At 40.3% G+C, this 21,373-nt stretch overlaps 1 protein-coding gene across 4 annotated transcripts in view; it reads left to right on the top strand.

The window, feature by feature from the left end:
* The window catches only part of STK4 (serine/threonine kinase 4), a 91,958-nt gene that overhangs the window by 12,080 nt on the left and 58,505 nt on the right, over positions 1-21,373 (top strand). For all 4 annotated transcript variants that reach the window (XM_045162602.1, XM_006059249.4, XM_025263409.3 and 1 more), the window contains 7 exons: positions 894-1,022; positions 3,819-3,933; positions 6,841-7,005; positions 9,387-9,554; positions 12,307-12,444; positions 15,906-16,034; positions 16,931-17,117. In XM_045162602.1, coding sequence (XP_045018537.1) covers positions 1,006-1,022; positions 3,819-3,933; positions 6,841-7,005; positions 9,387-9,554; positions 12,307-12,444; positions 15,906-16,034; positions 16,931-17,117 — 919 coding nt within the window. In that variant the 5' untranslated portion in view covers positions 894-1,005. The remainder of the gene's footprint in view (positions 1-893; positions 1,023-3,818; positions 3,934-6,840; positions 7,006-9,386; positions 9,555-12,306; positions 12,445-15,905; positions 16,035-16,930; positions 17,118-21,373) is intronic.

Genomic DNA, 21,373 nt, shown 5'->3' with positions numbered 1-21,373 from the left:
GTCTATGTAAGATAATGATAATGATATTTCATTTAACCATTGCAATTCTCTTGTAATGTTGTCATTTTACAGGTGAGAAAATTGAGGTACGAGGTTAATAATGTGTCTGATATGTAGTACTGTAATAATGTGGATAAGTAGTGGTGGTAGGACTCCAGCCCTAGGTCTTTAGATTCTAAATGTCTTGCTCTTATAGCCCCCAAATTGAAAGGCTACCCAGCCTTTTATTTATCTTGACAATAAACTCTTAAGGGAAGATGAAATGAAAGATAAAAAGAATTAAAGAGGAGTAAAAATTTCCTAATATTTTAAAGATTATTGCGAGTAAGAGGAGCAAGGACTAAAAGACCTTGTGATGCCAGAATGAGTGCAAGAAAAAGAAGACCCCTCCCATGGTTTTTTGCCCCGATACAAATGTAGAGAGAATATAGGCTTTGTGTTCTGACACCCCTGGATGCATATCCTGGACTGACTGCTTATTTATCACTTAATGTAACCTTGGGCAAGTCGTGTAACTTCTCTGAACCTTTTCTCATTTGCCTGTAAAATAGAGATAATGACCCTTTCATGGCTTTTCTGTAAAGGTGAACCTCAGAGGATGCTGCTTCCAGCGGACAGCAGATGTGGTAGCTAATGTCCTTATGACTGTTATTTCATACTCATACATTCAGTAAACTTTAAATGGGAAGTTTATAAGATGGTAGTTCTCTTAAGGACAGTTTTCCCCCAAAGTATCAATACTTTAGCTATCTCAGTTTTGCAAGTGTAGCTAAGTACATGCGTCTTGGGCACCTGGGGATGTAAATTAGAATGGTGAGTTGTTTGTATTTAAGCACTTTTTAATCTCTTGGCTTGTTTTGACTTTGTAAGTATCCTTGTCCCCCCAATTACAGGTCCTATGGCAGCGTGTACAAAGCTATTCATAAAGAGACCGGTCAGATTGTTGCTATTAAGCAAGTTCCTGTGGAATCAGACCTGCAGGAGATAATCAAAGAAATCTCTATCATGCAGCAATGTGACAGGTAAAGGCTTATGGTGTTGCTCTGGAGATAATAACAGTTTTGAATTTGCCGTGATTTAGAGTTTGACTCCTAGAATTGCATCGACTTAGATATTTTGCAAAAGGGAGAGTTTAGTGGACTTACTACACTTTTTTTTTTTTCAGAAAAAAAATGGTGAAAAAGTTTGTGTTTCAGCAGCTAAACCTTCAGAGTTTCTATTTCTGCATTGTTTTGTTTTGTTTCAGTTTAGCCCATTTCAAAACTAGGAAGAAGAGGCAAAAGGCAGAAGATGGTGCTGGCTAGCCGTTTTTTTTTTTTTTTTTTTTTTTTTTGATAATGATCTCTCTTACTTCCTTCTGAGAAAACATTTCTACAGACAGCTCAGAAGAGATAGTTCAAATGCTTTTACTTCCAGAAACCTTAGAACAGCAAATGGTCCTATAAAAAGAGAACACTTGTTTATATATTACTGTTCTGTCCCTTCCTTCACAAGTTTAAGAAACTGTTCCAGCTGAGAGTAGTTAAGTGTTTTATTTTTGAGGAACTAAGATTTGTCAAATGCTGCAAGCAGGAAGTCGGGCCAGCAGGCAACCGCAGAAATGCACGTGGTTTGCCCCGAATTTCCATGACAACATGGTGGGGTCACTGCAGGGGAGCAGGCTTCCTCAGTTCAGATTGAGAAACACAAACTGAGGGGCTGGGGTAGGTCTTGGGAGTTGAAAATGAGAAAGTCTTGCAGCCCAAGCCTGTCTTCATCCTTCTGAAGCTCTTTGGGTCACCAGATCAACTCAGTCTCTCCTGTTGGTAAAGCTTAAGATAGATGGGGCTACCTGCTAGGCATTTTGCCCAGGAGCCCTTAAGTCTTGTAGACTTGTGAATGCAATCACTTCTGTTCTCCCCACCTTTCTGTTTTTCCTTTTCAGGAATAAATTTGTTAAAGATTTTTTATATAAGCTATGTTTTTGAAGTGTTAGTTGCTCGGTTGTGTCTGACTCTTTGCAACCCTGTGGATGGTAGCCTGCCAGGCTCCTCTGTCCAAGGAATTCTCCAGGCAAGATACTGAAGTGGGTTTTCATTTCCTTCTCCAGGGCATCTTCCTGACCCAGAAATCGAACCCAGGTCTTACGCAGTCCAGCCAGATTCTTTACCATCTGAGCCACCAGGGAAGCCCTAGACCATGTTTATAAAACCTTTATTGAATTTGGTACAATACTGCTTCTGTTTTATGTTTAGGTGCTTTGGCCATGAGGCACGTTCCCCATGGATCTTAGTTCCCCCACTAGGGATCGAACCTGCATCCCCTGCTTTGGAAGAAACAGTCTTAACCACTGGACCACCAAGAAAGTCCCCCTTTTTTTTTTCATGATACTTTTTTGGTTACTCTCAACTGGCTAAAACCCTCCTTTTTCTTGTTTGGAAGGACCAGAGTAAGGTAGCAGTTTCTTTTGTCTTGTGCATAACATATATGATGGCAGCTCTTTCCAGTGGGCAAGTTGGACTTTGCCACTTTTGATAGGCTGTGTAAGACCTGTGTTTCAAACACAGTGTGCCCGTCTCTAAAGATGAGGGATTTCAAAGAGCCTACTCTGTGCTAAACATCATAAGGAATACAGAGAAATATAGGGCAGCACGCTTGTCCTCCTGGAGTTTGCAGACTAGTTGGACAGGCCAGGCTTATATATGTATGGGAAAATCTAGTTGATGATGCATGATTGTATAGGATATATTCCAGCAGTAAATACCTGGCAGTAATTGCCTTATGGAGACAGTACTATAGAAATACTATAGAAATTCAGAGACGGGAGCACAGATGTGGTGATATGTATCTTAAGAAATTTATTCATCCATTTCTTCATTAATATTCATTTTGCATGTGTGTTTTCCTGATATCCTGTCATTTTGGCATGTTTCCCAAGGACGAAGGGGCATTTGAAATTTTGAGAGTTAGATCAGCTGAGTTGGTTTTAGCCTCTTCCGTTACTACATTGTGCAATATTATTTAGCTCTGATAATGATCTAGCTAGGTAGAGCTGGTAGCTTCAGAAGACACATTCTTTTTTTCTTTTTTTTTTTTTAATTATTTCATTTTAAAGGGGTTTTGACTTTTTCCTGAAATCTTTCTTCAAGATTCTATATTTCAGGTCTGATTCTGAATATTTTTTCCTTACAATAGATTGTAGTGTAGTTTTATTTTTCCTTATTACAAAGTATATGTGACTTCTTGGGAAAATGCAAATAAGAAAGGAAAACCACATTTCCCTTTGGAGAGATAATCATTGTTAAATACTCCTTGGCATACATGTCCTTCCGTATGTCTTTTTGGAGTTATACTGTGCTGTCTGTTATGTAACCTGCATTTTTTGTTTGTTTTTTGGTAAGCAGAATCTTCTCATCAAGTATTTTTCTATTACATTTTCCATGGATTCGTGGTTATTCCTTTATACGGATATATCATTATTTCTTAAATAAACTCCCTAATGTCAGACATTTGGATGGTATCTAAATTTTCACTTTTTTAAGCAGTTCCGTGACTATGGTAACTCTTTCTTTTTGAAATCTGTGCTTCTTTTCTTAGGGTGAGTTGCAGACTTAGAAATGCTGGGTTAAGGAACCTACACAGTTTTTGCACTGCGGTTATTTATTGCCCTCCAGAAATCAATACTATTTTAATTTCTTACCAAGAGGGTGCCCATTTTAACCTTAAACACGAATAATTGATCTTTTGAGCTGAGAAATGGATTTTCAGGTATTTTACAGCATGAATTCATAGGGATGTTTGAAGGTTGTTCCACTAATTAGTATTGTCTCTCTCCCTAGCCCTCATGTAGTCAAATATTACGGCAGTTACTTTAAGAACACAGACTTGTGGATAGTGATGGAGTACTGTGGGGCTGGTTCTGTATCTGATATCATTCGATTACGAAATAAAACGGTAAGTTCACCTTCTGGAATCGTGCAGCTGCGCTGGTCTCTCACACTGTCTTCTTTTCTCTGCCCTGTATTCATGTACACTCTCCTACTAATGTATCTAGACAGATGGCTGTTGCATCTCCCCCTTTCTGTGGTTCTTTCCCTTCTCTGCTGTTTGAGGTCTACTAAATGTGGCAGTTTCGATACCAACCAACCTAGTCCAGTGAAGTGCTTTATTTGTTTCCTACTGGGGGAAAAATGACTATCAAATCTTAGCTGGGTAATGAGTTCTTTTTTATTTTTTGGCTCTGCCGGCTTTTTTCTAGTTGCAGCAAGTGGGGGCTACTTCCTAGTTGCAGAGCACAAGCGTCTCATTGCGGTGGCTTTTCTTGTTGCAGAGCACGGGCTCTAAGGCGCATGGGCTTTAGTATTGTCGGCTCTCATGCTCTAGAGCACAGGCTCAGTAGTTGTGGTGCATGCGCTTGGTTGCCCCGTGGCATGTGGGATCTTCCTGGATCAGGGATTGATCCTGTGTCTCCTGCATTGGTGGGCAGATTCTCTACCACGGAGCCACCAGGAAAGCCCAGCAATGAGTTCTGAGTGTTTAAAGTTGGTTGGGTTTTCTCCTTCTACCCAGGTGTTCACAGGTTAACTTCCACTAAGTCCTCCTCACCAGATCCCTCTCTGTGAAGGATAGTGTGCTGTTACTGTGATGGCTGGGAGAAAAGCTAGGAGTCATGGTTTCTAGTTGCAGTTCAGTTGCGTAAACTCTTTGTTTATTCATTTAGTAAGTATTTCTAGAACACTGATCTAGGCCTTTGGGATCCAGTAGTCAGTAGAACAATGTCCCTGTTCTTGTAGAAGTGCATTTGCTAGTTATTAAACCCTATGAATTCTTCCATGCCTTAATGTATCGTTTGATTTTTGTGACACTCTTGAAAAAAGGTGATTTGCCTATGTTTCTAGATTGAGAAACTGAGATTCAGAGACATTACTAGATAACTTGCCTAAGTCATATTGAGGAAGTAGAGCCAAGGCTAAAGACTAGATCTTTCTAAACCCAAATCACATATTTTTTGCACCACTGCCTAGTCTCTTCTAATTGTGAGTTGTTTGTCATGAGGGGTACTGATTCAGAGTCTGTTGATTGAGTTTGTTTAGAACTGGGCTGGGATCAGCACAGAGTCAGCATTGGACTGATCAGGTATTATGTGTCAGTCTCCTGCATTTTTGCTTACATTTATTCATCATCATTTAACAGTTATTTTTTTCAGGACCTGCTATGTGCCAGGAGGCTTTCTTGGGGCTGGAATTCAGTAGTAACCTAATCAAAGGCATTTTAAAATGGAGTTCACGTGTGTAATAGGGAAGATGTCACATGAATAGGTATACAGATTATGTATAGTATGTGAGATGGTGATAGTGTTGCATTAAGCTATAAGTAGGATAAGGGGACGGAGAAGGCAATGGCACCCCACTCCAGCACTCTTGCCTGGAAAATCCCATGGATGGAGGAGCCTGATGGGCTGCAGTCCATGAAGTCGCTAAGAGTTGGACACGACTGAGCGACTTCACTTTCACTTTTCCCTTTCATGCATTGGAGAAGGAAATGGCAACCCACTCCAGTGTTCTTGCCTGGAGAATCCCAGGGACGGGGGAGCCTGGTGGGCTGCCGTCTCTGGGGTCGCACAGAGTCGGACATGACTGAAGCGACTTAGCAGCAGTAGCAGCAGGATAAGGAGATAGAGAATGATCTAGGAGTGGAGGGAGCTAGCAGAGGCCTCTCTGATTTCCTAATGAGGTGACATTTGAGCAGAGACAGTGACATAAAGAACCATCTCATCCAGAAATCTGGTTGAAGGGCACTGCAGGCAGAGAGAACAGATAAAAGGGCCCAAAAGTGGGAGTGTGTTTAGAGTGTTTGAGGAACAGCAGGGAAGCCTATGTGGCTGAAACAGGATGAAGAGGTAGAAAGTGGTAGAAGATGAAGGTAGCTGGGAGCCAGATAAGGTGAGGCCTTAGTGAGGACTGGCTCTCATTCTGAGTGACTTAGGAACCATGGGGATTTTGAGCAGATATTGAACTGAATCTTGGTTGCAACATGTGGGATCTAGTTCCCTGACTAGGGATCGAACCCAGGCTCCTTGTGTTGGGAGAGCAGAGTCTTATGGACTGAAACACCAGGGAAGTCCCTGGCTTATATTTTAAAAGGTTAGTTATGGCTGCTGTGTGGACTATACATTCTATAAGGTTAAGGGCAAAAGCAGCGAGACCCATTAGGAGATTATTAGAATAATTCAGGCAAGGCATGATGGTGGTTTGAATCAGGGTGAACCCAGAGGATATAATTGCATATAGTTTGAAGATAGAGAAGAGTTAAGGATGACTTCAAGATTTTTGACCAGAGCAGCTAGAAGAATTAAATTGCCTTTTACTGAGAGAGAGAAGAATGTGTGAAGAATAGAGTAGGTGGGTGGCATGGAAAGGGGTAGGGTGGTGGTAAAAATAAAGAATTTGATTTTGACATATTATGCTTATGATGCTTGTTAGGTATTCAGCTGGTGTGGTAAGATATATAAATCTGATTTTTGGGGAGAGATCTGGCCTGGAAATATAACTTTGGGAGTAGTCAGCATAGCAGTGGTACTGCTGCTGCTGCTACTAAGTCGCTTCAGTCATGTCCAACTCTGTGTGACCCCATAGACGGCAGCCCACCAGGCTCCCCTGTCCCTGGGATTCTCCAGGCAAGAGCGCTGGAGTAGGGTGCCATTGCCTTCTCCGCAATGGTAGTATAAGCTGTCAAATGCTATTTTACACCTTGAATGAGATCTTATTTATATTCTAGGAGAGGAGTTTGGATCGAAAATTTTTCTCCTTTTTCATATGTGCTGATGTAAACTAATAGAATTTTAATTTCTCATTTTTTCAGTTAACAGAAGATGAAATAGCTACAATATTACAGTCAACACTTAAGGGACTGGAATATCTTCATTTTATGAGAAAAATACACCGAGATATCAAAGCAGGAAATATTTTGCTCAATACAGAAGGTCATGCAAAACTTGCAGATTTTGGGGTAGCAGGTCAACTTACAGTAAGTGAAAGTGTTACTTGTGTTGGTAACTTTCAGGTCTTTCTTGAGAACTGTTCTTTTTCATTATTTATTTAAAAATGTAATATTTGATATAATTGTGTTTAAAAAAATTAAAGAATGTGCCAATAGGTTACAAATGAGCTGGTAGATTATTTTAGATCCTTTCCTGGGGCTCAGGTACCAGAGTTTAACTCTGTTTAGCTTGAAAAAAACAAAAGCTAAAGCAAGAAATGATAGAGTGGACGTTTAAATTCTTTTGGTCTACATCATCATATTTACAAAAGGAATAAAAATTAAATCTAATCAGCTTTCCTTGAATAAGACATAATGTTATCTCATTCAGCCTCTAGGTAGCAGTTGGCATCTGCTTTACTGAAAGCATTCTCCTCATTTGGTTCCAAAACACAGGCTCTTGATTTTCCTCCTACCTCAGTAGTGCATGGCAATGAAAAACACTATGCTTTCAAAACAGGATGTCTAAAATTATCTGATTTTGTAAACTACATGAGATGTGTGAAATATGTGTAGAAAACAGAGTTCTAGACAGATCTGTACAAAAATTTGCAGCAATGTCATATATCAGGTTTCTTGGGTAGTAGGGGCAGGCGGAGAAGGGGTCAACAGAGGATGAAATGGCTGGATGGCATCACTGACTCGATGGATGTGAGTCTGGGTGAACTCCCGGAGTTGGTGATGGACAGGAAGGCCTGGTGTGCTGCGATTCATGGGGTCGCAAAGAGTCGGACACGACTGAGCGACTGAACTGAACTGAACTGGGTAGTAGAACGCTATATGCGTATATAGTTTTTTTAGAGCTGTATCGTGTGGATTTTTTATTTTTAAAAAATTTAAAAACAATTAAAAAATTGCTTTGATGTTATTTAAAAAAAAAAAAAAAACAAACACAACAACCTCAGGAACTTACTCCATATTGTGATTTGTGGGCCTTTCAAAAGATTTTGTTGTTAACACATAAGTAAACAATACCAAATAGTATTATCTAAATTACAATCTTAATAAGGAAACCAAATTGAAAAGAAAAATTCTTCTGGTGCTGTGTAAAAGATATTACAAATTTAAAGTGTCAGTTGTTTTTGGTAATTGATGGTTTTCACAGAAATAGAAAATAACAGTCTTGAAATTCATATGGAACTAGAAAAGGCCACATATATCCAAACCAGTCCTGAGAAAGAAGAACAAAGCTAGAGGCTTCGTACTTCTTGATTTCAAACTATGTTACAAAGCTAAAGTGATCAACACAGTATAGTATTGGCATAAAAATACACCCATAGACCAATGGACTGGAATCAGGAACCCAGAAATAAACCCGTGCTTATACAGGCAGTTAACATTTGACAAGGGAGCTAAGAGTGCGCGACGAGGAAAAGATGGTCTCTAATCAATGTTCTTGGGAAAAGCTGGTACTCACATGCAGAAGAGTAAAACTACACCTGTTTCTTACACCACTTACAAAAATTAACTCAAAATGGATTAAAATAAATGTAAGGTCTGAAACCCGAAAACTCCTAGAAGAAAACATAGGGGGAAAGCTCCTTGACCTTGGTCTTGGCAGTGATTTTTTGGATATGACACTAAACTCACAAGCAATAAAAATAAGAATAAGCAGTGGAACTTCATTTAGATTTTGGTTGGGATTGAATTGAATTGTGTTGAGGTTGTGTTCAATCATAAATCAACTTGAAAAATACCCCCATCTTCATGATGTCATGTTTTAAAAGTCCTTTTCTGCTCCAACCTAATATAATTATTAATCTGTACTTTCCTTGAGTGCTTTTTGGATTTTGTTCTTTACGTTTAAAATTTTAACCTCTTTTGCTGAAAGTATAAGTTAGGAATTCAAGTGTATAGTTTTACAAATGAATAGACAGATGCTCCTTTTCCAGCCCTTCTATTATTATTATTTTTACAATACTTGTGCATCTATCTTGGGATACTTATGCGTAGGATACATTTCTAGAACTAGATTTCAGTCAAAGGATATGGACATTTCAAGTTAATAAATATTGCTGAATTGCCTACTAAAACATTGTACCAACTTGTGTTCCTTTATCATTGTATTTTGATACCTGATTTTTTTCTATGCTATTATCCATATGAGTTATTAGTAATCTTTTTAATTTTTGTCAATCTCATTTTGGTGTTTCATTAACTGGTTGATAGTTACTTTTGTGTTTTAATAATTGATTGAGACTCTTTTATGTTTCAATGTCATTTGAATTTGTTTTGTGACTTACTTACTTGATTGTGTTTGAGTATGGTTTGTATATGTATTTCAAGCCCATGACAATTACTATTGTTAGAAGGGACTCTTTCTCAACAGTTTCAATGGTTAATGTTGATCTCTCTCCTTTCTGTTTCAGGATACCATGGCCAAGCGAAATACAGTGATAGGAACACCTTTTTGGATGGCTCCAGAAGTGATCCAGGAAATTGGGTACAACTGTGTAGCAGACATCTGGTCATTGGGAATAACAGCCATAGAAATGGCTGAAGGAAAGCCTCCATATGCTGATATCCATCCAATGAGGGTAAGGAAACGGACAGAAAACCAGTGGAATGGTCAGTTACTGGTGATAATGAGAAACTGAGTTAAATGAGTTTCTTGGTTAGGTACCAAACAGTAAATGAATTAATTGTAAATAATTGATAAGTGTCAATCTAGACTTCAGATGATACACTGCCACTAGTTGTAATCACTAATTAAGTCAAATGTAATCCACCCCTGTTCATTCTAGAGGTTGTGTATTGATATCCCTCTGGCAGGACTTGATTGGTTTGACTTGTGCAGTGTATGTTTTTAGTAATTCAAGCACTCACATATTACAAAAATTGTTTTAAATTTATTTTTGAATTTTTGACCGTGTTCCACAGCATGTGGGCTATTAGTTCCCTAACCAGGGATTGAACCCTCATCCCCTGCACTGAAAGCACGGAGTCTAAATCACTGGACCACCAGGGAAGTCCCCAAGTGCTCACGTTTTAACATAACAACATTAACTGGAGCTGCGAAACAGTCCTCTCCTTTACACAGGGCAGGGGCTTTGCACTGCCCTCCACGGTTCCCTGTTCACCCATATCAGTCATAATGTATTGCCGTGTTTTCTCTGTTTTTCTTATACTAGCCTTAAGAGGAAAGCAGAGTATTCTTTTCGATTCATACCGCTAACACCCAGCCGGATTCATTTGTTGTCTTCTTCCTGCCTGGCCTGGGTAGGGATTTACATGTGTAATTTCTAGAGGCTCTGTGCTCCCTGACCTCCATCCAGTTCTGGAGTGTGAAGAGCCCACAGGTGTCTCCATTGACACTCCTTCAGTGTTTCTGCATTAAGCGTTTTCCTGACTTTCCCCACCCCCAGAACACCTCAGCACAGCACTGTTACAAAACCTGGACCCCTGCCTTCCTCAGAGGCTCCAGAGTCTTTTCCATACCACCCAACTCAGCTCCTCCTCTTCTCTGATTAAGCAGTCCTGTTAATAGACTTAACAGTTTTTTTTGTTGTTTTTTTTTTTTTAAGTTATTCACATGCCCAAAGGTAAGCACCTCTCTTTTTTGGGGGACAGAAATGGAGAAGGATGGGAAGATTTACTGGCTTTATTTTTAGATTCAAATAGCATAATTTAAGCTGCTTATTGCAAAGAGTTTTATTTTTTTTAAATCTGTACCTTTTCTATTGGAAACTCAATAACTGATTTTACAAGCGTACCTTATGTTACTGCACTTTGCCTTATTGGATTTTTACAAATTGAAGGTTTGTGGCAACACTGCATCAAGAAAGTCTGTCAGTGCTATTTTTCCAACAGCATTTGCTCGCTTCATCTCTCTGTGTGACATTTTGATAATTCTCACAATATTTTAGGCCTCTTCATGATGGTGATCTGTGATCAATGATTTTTGATGTTACTATTGCAAAATAACTCCCTGAAGGCTCAGTTGAATGATAGCATTTTTTAGCAATAAAGGAATTTTTAACTAAGGTATATACATTGTTTCTTTAGATATAATACTAGTGCATGCTTATAGACTACAGAATAGGGTAAGTCTAACTGTGATATGCACTGGGAAACCAAAATAATTCATGTGACTTGCTTTATTGTGATATTCACTTACTGCAGCAGTCTCGAATGGAACTTGCAATATCTCCTGTAGGTTTCTTTTTTGAAATCGTAGAATTTCAATGTAATGTAGTGGGCCAGTTTTTAATTTTCAAGTATGTAGGTAGAGTTGGTGTGGCTTGGAGGGTGGTGAATCCCTTGTGATTTGGGGGGACTTCTGGTCTTATGACCTCCTCGCAGTTACCACTTGCATCCAGTGGTGAGGATAACTTTCAGGAAAGAGGGACATTTGACAGCCGAGGTCATGTTCAGGATATCGATGCTCTTAGAGCTTGCCTTTTCACTTTGAAAGGCAACATGGTCAGCAAAAAACAAACAAAGCTCGCTGGATATTGTTTCAGTTCAATTTGGTCACTCAGCCCTGTCCGACTCTTTGCGACCCCGTGGGCTATAGCATACCAGCCTTCTCTGTCCTTCACCAACTCCTGGAGCTTGCTCAAACTCATGTCCCATCGAGTCGGTGATGCCATCCAACCATCTCATCCTCTGTCGTCCCTTTCTCCTCCCACATTCAATCTTTCCCAGCATCATGATCTTTTCCAGTGAGTCAAATTCTGCGCATCAGGTGGCCAGAGTGTTGGAGCTTCAGCTTCAGCATCAGTCCTTCCAGTGAATATTCAGGACTGATTTCCTTTAGGATGGACTGTTTATTGTTTAGGGGACAAGAATACATATGCCAGAGGGGGAGGGAGAAGAGAGGCGGAGGGAGCAGGAGAGCTCCATCAAATTCTCTAACACAGCAGTTCCCAACGTTTTTGGCACCAGGGACCTGTTTCATGGAAGGTGATTTTTCTACACTCTGGTTGGGGTGGGTGTGGGTTTCAGGATGATTCAAGAACATTACTTTTATTATGTTGCTGCTGTTCTGACAAGATGTGGAGCTCAGGCGGTAACATGAGTGATGGGGAGCGGCTATAAATTCAGATGAAGCCTCGTTCATCTGCCCACTGCTCACCTCCTGCTGTGCAGCCTGGTTCTTGGCAACTCCTGCTCTAATGGTCATACTTCCTACTTTGAGATACTTAGATTTTCGTTGCAATTAGGATGGGCTTATAGAGGAGAAGAGGAAAATCATTTTATCAAACTTCGAAATTATGTCTAGTCATATTTTTATTGGAATATCACTTTTATTTTGCCAAATTGTTTTTTTTTTTTCTTTCCAACCAGGCCATCTTCATGATTCCTACCAACCCACCCCCCACATTCCGAAAGCCGGAACTGTGGTCAGATAGCTTCATGGATTTTGTGAAGCAGTGTCTTGTCAAGAGCCCCGAGCAGAGAGCCACAGCCACTCAACTCCTCCAGGTATGACTCACCCTGGGATGCTGCCTCTCTGTTTCATTCACAGGTTATCCATCCAAGATGGTGTTGACCCACCCACGTGGAGATGGTGAAGAGCTCTAAGATATTCCTTGCCTCCTGTGAGGTTTGAATGTAACTGCTTGGAAGAGTCACAGAAAAGAATGTTAAATCACTGAACAGGACAATCATGCAAGAAAATCCAGGGCTGTTTGGGATTAGAGAACAGGAATTGGCCTTTATTGAGCACCTGCTGTGTGCTAGGTACTTTACATGTTGTGCCATTTAATCAGCACATACACCCTCTGAGAGAGGAGTGTTATTTTACTTTTATAGATGAGAAAACAGAGATTTGGAGAGGTTAGCTCATTTAGAGCCACTTGGTTGGTAAGCAGCAAAGCCAGGCTTAGGAGCTAAGTCTTTTTGATTTCAAAGCAGGAGAGCCATACCCAGTTCTGGCAAAGAACTGGGATCAGTGGTAGGTCCACCATTTTGAACTGGTGATGCCAGGACTGCTTTCCTGGAGGAGGTAACTTCTGACCTTGGGCCTTGAAGGATGGGTGGAATTTGGCAGGCAGTATGCTTAGTCGGCTCAGACAGTAAAGAATCTGCCTGCAGTGCAGGAGACCTGGGTTTAATTCCTGGGTCGAGAAGATCCCCTGAAGAAGGGAATGGCAACCCACTCCATTATTCTTGCCTGGAAAATTCTATGGACAGAGGAGCCTGGTGGGCTATGGTCCATGGGGTCGCAAGAAGTCAGACACAACTGAGCGACTGACACTTTCACACTTTCTTGCTTAATATTTAGGAGCTTGGATTCTGGAGCCTGACTGCCCAGGTTTGAACCCTGGCTTCCTGTTCGCTAGCTCTGTGACCTTGAGCAAGTAACATAACCTCTCTGTTTAGTTTTCTTAGCTATACAGTAGAGATCAAGTACCTGCCCCGTAAGTTGGTTATGAAGATTAAGTGATACAATATGTGTGACTTTGAATAACATTTTCACATATAAAAGATAATATATTATGAATTTGACATATATCTATTGTTGAGCTAGGCCAATGTTTTTCAGTCATGTCAGATCCATTGCTGCCTTACCAATACAAATTTTTTAATACTTATTATCTTTTTGGAATGAACCTCATAGATACTAAAATCTACTTATGCCCATAATTTAAAAAGAATCAGTGTAGTATCTGTGATATGATGGAGAAATATAAGGATAATTATTTATAATTAAGTAATATATGTGTCAATATAGAAATGCTCCAGCTTTTCAACTTAGAGATGTAATGAAGTAATCAGACACCTGTACCTAACATCATGAATGAGTTTAAATTTAAGAGCAGTAAGAAGAACAGAAACCGTTCCATTCAAGAAACACAGGAAAATGAGTGGGTGGATACTAACAGAAATCTAATGTTAAGTAATAACAGAGCAGACTGATTTGTATAAGAGGAGGGAAATGAACTTATGGACTTGCCCAGTGGAGAGAACAAGGAAATAGTTACTCTTGCAGATGAGCTGGGTCCTTTTTCTGAGTAGTGGCAAATTCTTTTCCTGCCTGGATGAGGTACTGATACAGTTTTATAGAAAAGATAACTCCCGTATTTCAGTCCCACCACACATTGAGGCATCCTGTCCACTTCTAGAGTTCTTGCAAAGCCCTGGAACCCATATCTTCTGATGGGTGGTGGGGAACAGAGAATGGATTGCAGATAAACAATGGGGACAATACTAGAACAAGTCTGGAAAACAACAGCAACCCCCACCCTTCCAGAAAGGAATTTTCCTATGTAACTTTCACAGCATAAATTTTTCTATTGTGTTACACAGGCAAACAACAAAATTGTAAGATGGTATTAATGTTAAAAACTTTAAGCCTAGGATGGGTGATCAACAGGGTCCTGCTGTATAGCACGGGGAATTATATTCAGTATTCTGTGATAAACCATAATGGAAAAGAATATAAAAAAAGAATGTATGTGTATAACTTAGTCACTTTGCTGTACATCAGAGATTGGTGCAACATTGTAAATTAACTATATACTTCAGTAAAAAAAAATTTTTTTTAAAAGGACTTCCCTAGTGGTTCAGTGGTTAGGACTCTGCTCTTTCACTGCCAAGGGCCTGGGTTCAGTCCCTGGTCGGGGAACTAAGATCCCACAAGCCACATGGTACAGAAAAAAAAAATCCCAAAAGTTTTAAGTCCTTTTTTTCTATTGAAGAAAGTCAGCAATATCCCTGTGTTTCAAGTGCCTTTGCAGGTGCATAATACTCGGGCTTACGTCTGTTACGTATTTGTGACCAGTTTTAGTATTTCTGCAGTAACTACCTTTTGGCTCTAAAATCTTTTTGCATATGCATGCAAGCTCAGTCATTCAGGTGTGTCCAACTCTTTGCGCCCTCATGGACTGTAGTCCGATAGGCTCCTCTGTCCATGGGATTTTTCAGGCAAGAAAACTGGAGTGAGATGCCATTTCCTCCTCCAAGGGATCTTCCCAACCGAGGGATCGAACCCAAGTCTCCTGAATTTTCTGCACCGGCAGGCAGATTCTTTACCACTGAGCCACTTGGGAAGCTGCCAAATCCTTTTTACCCAAATACATAGTTGGAAATGCTATAGGACATTGAATAGAAAGAATAAGCAGGATGAGTAACCTATTCAGTGATTTCTAAACAGTGTCTTTATCCCACTTATGCCCCCCTCTCCGAAATCACCTCCCAAATTAACCAGACTATGCTTATCTGTTGAAAAAATGTGTCAGTGTACATGTATCAAAGTGTGTCTGTACTCTGAGGCGTTCGGGAGGTGTGAGGGATCTGTGCGGTTTGTTTTTGTACGGGACTCCTCTGCATTTTAATCGAGATTGCTTGTGTCCCAGCTCCCTATCCTTTGTCCCATGTAGCTTGTGTTCTCTAAACATCTTAGCCGTAAGCTCCCTACACATTTACAGAGCTTCCTCTTGGGGGGCAATGCCAGCCTGTTGAGACTCTCTAGAGTTGCTAGAAATGGAGGAAACATTCCAGCCAAGCTAAAAAACACATGGGCAAAACTGAACGTACCTGCTCAGAGTTATAAAGCGAGTGTGAGTTCAGTTGAGTTGCTCAGTTGTGTCCAACTCTGCTACCGCATGGACTGCAGCACGCCAGGCTTCCCTGTTGATCACCAACTCCCAGAGCCTACTCAAACTCATGTCCATCGACTTGGTGATGCCATCCAACCATCTCATCCTCTGTTGTCCCCTTCTCCTCCCGCCTCCAGTCTTTCCCAGCATCAGGGTCTTTTCAAACGAGTCAGTTCTTCGCATCAGGTGAGAGTGTGAGTTAGGGTTGGCTGTTGTCCAAAGCGTAAAGAGAATGATTAGACGCACTGGTTGATTCAGCAAAGACTATGGAGGGCCTCCTCTGTGCTGGCTAGTATTTTGGCACCAGTGCCACATAAACCATCTTCAACTTTCTCGTTGAAGCACCCGTTTGTCAAGAGTGCCAAAGGAGTGTCCATACTGCGGGACTTGATTAATGAAGCCATGGACGTGAAGCTGAAACGCCAGGAGGCCCAGCAGCGGGAGGTGGACCAGGATGAGGAAGAGAACTCTGTGAGTGCAGGCGTTGCGGTGGGCCTTGGGCATTAACGCTTGTCATTTTGTGATTGTCAGCCAGGTAAGACGAGTCAGAGTTGTGGCATCCGCCTGGAGCTGAGGAGGCTCCTTGCCCCACCGTGTCCTGTCGTGGACCAGGGCTTGCTGGATGGATGTTTGTTCTTTTCCCAATGCTTCCTGAGACACTTCCACATTTTATTCTTTTACCTCCAAATCTTTTCTTCAGTTTAACTTTTTATTCAGGAAAGAGAACATTCAGGTCTGAGACTGGGTTTTTCTGTGCTCTTTTGGGCATCTAGTATCCATACTAGCTATGTAGACTTTACACTGATAGACTCTCTCACAACCCTGAGATTCCAAAGGTGTGTACCTTAGCTCTTTAGAGCAGTGTTAAAAAATATGCAGGTTAGATATGCGGCTCTCATATGGATAAATGTATGCTCTTCTTTGGTTGACTAGGAGTGTTCTCATGCAGTATAGCTTTTGGAAATTGTGAATCAATATACTGTACGCCTGTAACATATATAATGGTGACTCAGTGGTAAAGAATCCACCTGCCAATGCAGGAGATGCGGGTTTGATCCCATGGTCAGGAAGATCCTCTGGAGAAGGCAACCCACTCCAGTATTCTTGCCCAGAAAATCCCATGGACAGAGGAGCCTGGTGGGCTACAGTCCATGGGATTGCAAAAGAGTCAGACACAACTTAGTGACTAAACAACAACGACATATTTAATACTGTACACCAACTACACTTGAATTAAAAGAGTGTTCTTAGTTCTGTGAATAAGCCTCAAATCCAGAAATATTTGCAGCAAGATGAATACGAGTAATTCAGAAAACTCGATCTTTTTAATCAAATTAGCCCTCATTTGAGATTTCCTCCTTTTCCAGGAGGAGGATGAGCTAGATTCTGGCACGATGGTCCGAGCAGCAGGGGATGAGATGGGCACTGTCCGAGTAGCCAGCAGCATGAGTGACGGGGCCAATACGATGATCGAGCACGATGACACGTTGCCGTCCCAGCTGGGCACCATGGTGATCAACACGGAGGACGAGGAAGAGGAAGGCACGATGAAAAGTAAGGCTCTGATTAAACAGACCGACTGCACAGGCAGACCTGGTGCATTCCAGAGAAAGCAGATTCTCGAGGTCCACATGGACTCAGTCTTGAGGCGCCACTCTGTGGCTGCAGGCTAAGGAGTGAGAGCGTTGGGGCCTCGCTCCAACCCACTCCAGCAGCAGTGGAGGGTTCGAGGAGGGAGGAAGCTGGCTTCTGCAGTCAGAGGCAGGGAAACAGCAGCAGTGAGGATTGGCTTTCGGACCTGAACGGTCATTCTCTTGTTGAATGTCATCATATTTTTTTCTTCTTTTCCTTGATCTGCAGAGGCAAGCACATACATTGTTTTTTCTTTTTTCCTCCCAAAGTGATTGTTTATTTTGTTTTTAATTTATAGTGTTCATTGTTGATTTAAGTGATTAGGTGACTGTTCATATGGCCCAAATCAATAGTTCCAGTGGTTCTACATCTGGTCCAGCACTTGGTATGGGTGGTCTTTGTCAATGTAGACCATCTAGCTGGTGTATTGTGGTATTTCATAGTGGTTTTAATTTGCATTTCCCTATTGACTAATGCTTTGGAGCATACTTTCGTGTAGTTCTTGGTTCTTTGTATCTCTTCTTTTGCTTCTCCCCCTTCTCCTTTGTATATTGTTATACATTTTACTTCTAGAGTAGTGTATACATTGTTTTGATGCGTAATTCAGAGTGTAGTGAAACTCTGAGCTATTTACCATACGGATTATCTTCAGTCTGTTTTCATGATCTTTAGTCTGTGTGTCTAAATCAGGTTTATGAATTCTCAGTCAATATCTTAAGGATGGGAGTGTACAAATTGAAGAGTCCTCTCAGTCACTTCTGGTTTAAACACGTCTCTAATGCTGCTGGTCCTTTTTCTTTGGCCTGTGACTGAGGCCTTACACCTGTGCTCAGTTCTCATCGAAGGGGGCCATCCTCCCCTCTCCTTTGAGTTCTTTTCTTTTCCCCCATCTCTCTGCCACAGACCAGGTCAGAGAGGACAGGAATTTGGGAGTACAAAGTGGTAATAATAATAATTGAGTTGAGTTCTAAACATACAGTGTAACCTAAACTCTGTGTGGGTTTAAAGCATTAAATATCTATGGTCTTTTCATCATTGTTTTTTGGTTTTTTTTTTTTTTGTACCTCATCTTTTAAAACTTTTGAGTTTTAAACTTCTAAATCAGGGATTATTTGGCAAACTATGGTCCACAGGCCAAATCCAGCCTGCCACCTGGCTTCGGCAGTTAAGTTTTCTTGGAATACAACCATGTCCATCCCCTTGCTTATTATCCATGACCACTTCTGCACTACGGAGACAGAGCTGAGCAGTTGTGAATGAGACCAGGTGGCCCCCAAAGCCTGAAATGTTTGCTGTCTGGTCCTTTACAGACAGAAAAAGTTCTCTGACCAGTGCTTTAGACCTGCTGCTTTGTGACTGACTGATTCATTCAGTAAACTTCTCTTCAGTGCCTGCTACTGTATCCCAGGTGCTTCGCGAGATGCTGAGGATACAGCAGAGAATGAAGAAACAGTCCGTGCCCTGAAAGAAGCTGTTGTCTAGTCTGGGAGACAGACCATTTAATTATACTTCAGCGTATAAAATGGGCTTTAAAGCAGAGGTAATCTGAGGGTGTTGGCGAAGCAGAGTGGAAGAGTATTTAATTTAGGCTGGGGATTACTGACAGATTCCTGGAGGGAAAAGGCAGGGAGGTTGGCAGTGAGTAGGGTGGGTAGAGATATGCCAGCAGAGGAAGCCGGATCCAGAGAGTCCAAAAGGCAGTGAGTTCAGGAGAACCGCAGCTGGTTTATTGCAGCTGGAACAGACTGTTCCAGGGCTTTGGTTCTCAGGCAACCCCCTGGAATTTTCACCTTCCAGGTCTGTGTATTTATAATCAGCCCTTTGTTTCTGAAGGGAAAAGGTTTTCTTGTTTTCTTTTTTCTAGTTTGGGGCCCAGGCTCATCATCTGTGTTTGACTTTGGGTCAGAATTATACAGATGATGAAAGAGTAGTCACACTGCCGATGGATGTGTAAATTGCTCTGACTTTTCTGGAATGTAGTGCGTATCAAGAGTTTAAAAAGAGCAAACCTTTGACTCAGTAAATTCCATTTCTAGGAATTTGGCCCAAGAAAATAATTGAAGATCTAGGCAAATTAATATTCCAGTTTATAAAAGTAAAAATAAATTAACATGTTAATATGTGCATGAAAAAAAAAAGACTGGGGGAAAAAAACAATCAAAAGGCTAGAGAAAAATCAACCAAATATTAAAAGTAGGTAAAGGGGTTATAAATAGGTACTTTCAACTGTATTTATTTTCCAAGTTATTTTCTAGAGTTATTCTCAGAAGAAAAAAATACCACCAAAAATGCTGCTGATATCATAGTATATCCTGTAAATTATTAATAGGACTTTGAATTCTGCATTGACTTAAGAATCTTTGTTTTTATTCCTTCTTAGTCCTTGGACTGTTGTTTATGGCCTTGAAAATGGATATTTACAAAGAGTTTATGGGCTTCCCTGGTGGGTCAGATAGTAAAGTGTCTGTCTGCAATGTGGAAGACCCGGGTTTGATCCCTAGGTCGGGAAGATACCCTGGAGAAGGAAATGGCAACCCACTCCAGTATCCTTGCCTGGAAAATTCTATGGACAGAGGAGCCTGGTAGGCTACAGTCCATGGGGTTGCAAAGAGTCGAACACAACTGAGCAACTTCACAAAGAGTTTATAAAAACATTTTCACTCCCTGCTAGTCTCAATTCTTACTACAAAAGTGTTCTTAGGGTATATTTCATCCCCTGGATGAAAGATTTGGTGTTCCATAAATTGTCAAGTGAATGCTATGTACTAAATTTAGTATTCTTTTGCTCTTTTAAATAGCTAGCCTATGTAATTTGTTAGGTTTGTTTGTTTTGCAGTAATGAGCTGCTGACTCCTGGTTCTTTTCATTGACTCTAAATGCTATATTGTCTCCTTGTTTTAAGGGCTTTAATTATGAAGATGATTATAATCCCTATGTAATATAACTTGGCTCACCCATTAATGTGTGTTGTGCATGCACGTGTTATGGAAAATCTGCCTTTTTTAAATTTAAAGAATTCATTTTGTTCCAAATGTAATTGTCATATTTTAAGTGCTCATTACTTCAGTGGGTTGTGTGTTCAGTTTCTGAACTTGGAGAGTGTTATCATGTCTAATGAGAAACATGCATCTTTTATTATAGCTATGAGGGAAAAACCCACTTAAAAGCCTCAATAGTCACAGCTAAGTGACATTAAATAAACTTTGTTCACAATCTGTTTCAGGTTGTATAATTCAATTTTTGAGTCACAAGTTAGATTTGCCACTTATTTTGAGATCTTTACTCATTACTTTAGGAGTTGAAACTTTTCACTATGGAAAATTAAAATATTTTTAATTTTAATTTTGAGAATAATGTCATAACCTCTATGGACATATAGCCAGTTTCAAAAATAACTCACTGCCCATCATCTTTCAGCCTTATGCCCCAAAAAATAGCAAACTGAGTTAATTTAAAGCAAATCTCAGACATTCGACTGCTTCTTCAGAATTGATTTTTAAACACTTAAAGGAGACCAACCAAGCCTGACTCAGATACTGTGTTATGTTGGACAATTCTCTTTCCTTGTATGGGCCTCAGTGCCCCTAATCAATAAAAGCAGAGTTATCAATCTTATTTTTTCCCTTGTCCCTGATAGTTCTACTTGTCCACATGTTTATAAAAATTATGGAACTCATGACTAATACAGAACTGAAGTTTCTGCAAGTTTAAATTTTGTGATAATAAATAGACTTTCACTTCCTACCTTAGAAAAGTTTTGATATTTCAGTTGCCTCTATTCTCATTAACTGTATTAAAAATTATTTATGTCAGCAGTATTCTAACAGTATCAATGCCCTCTCACAAAAGAAATTGGTTCACTCCTAAGTCCTCTCATTGCAGCAGGTAACTCCTGTTCTTGACCACATGCCTGTATAGTTCCTATATAACAATTTGCTTAGATGTTCTACTTTCTGATTATTTTCTGCTGAAAAAGCTTATACATTTTCCATGTTGTTTGCATAGTCCTTTTTATATTTATCGCATTTAACTGTTTTGTTTTTTTTTTTTGTCATTTCCCCATTGCTGGGCATTTTGGCTGTGTCTAGTTTTTCACTATTATAAATAACTCTGCAGGGAACAAACATCCTACATATAAATTTTGCCTTCCTTTTAATGTTCCCTAGGAAAAATTTCCT

This window comes from Bubalus bubalis, chromosome 14, assembly GCF_019923935.1.
Source record: "Bubalus bubalis isolate 160015118507 breed Murrah chromosome 14, NDDB_SH_1, whole genome shotgun sequence".
NCBI classification, from domain to species: Eukaryota; Metazoa; Chordata; class Mammalia; order Artiodactyla; family Bovidae; genus Bubalus; species Bubalus bubalis.
The sequence above is the reverse complement of the archived record's forward strand: the minus strand, read 5'-3'. Positions and strand labels throughout refer to the sequence as shown.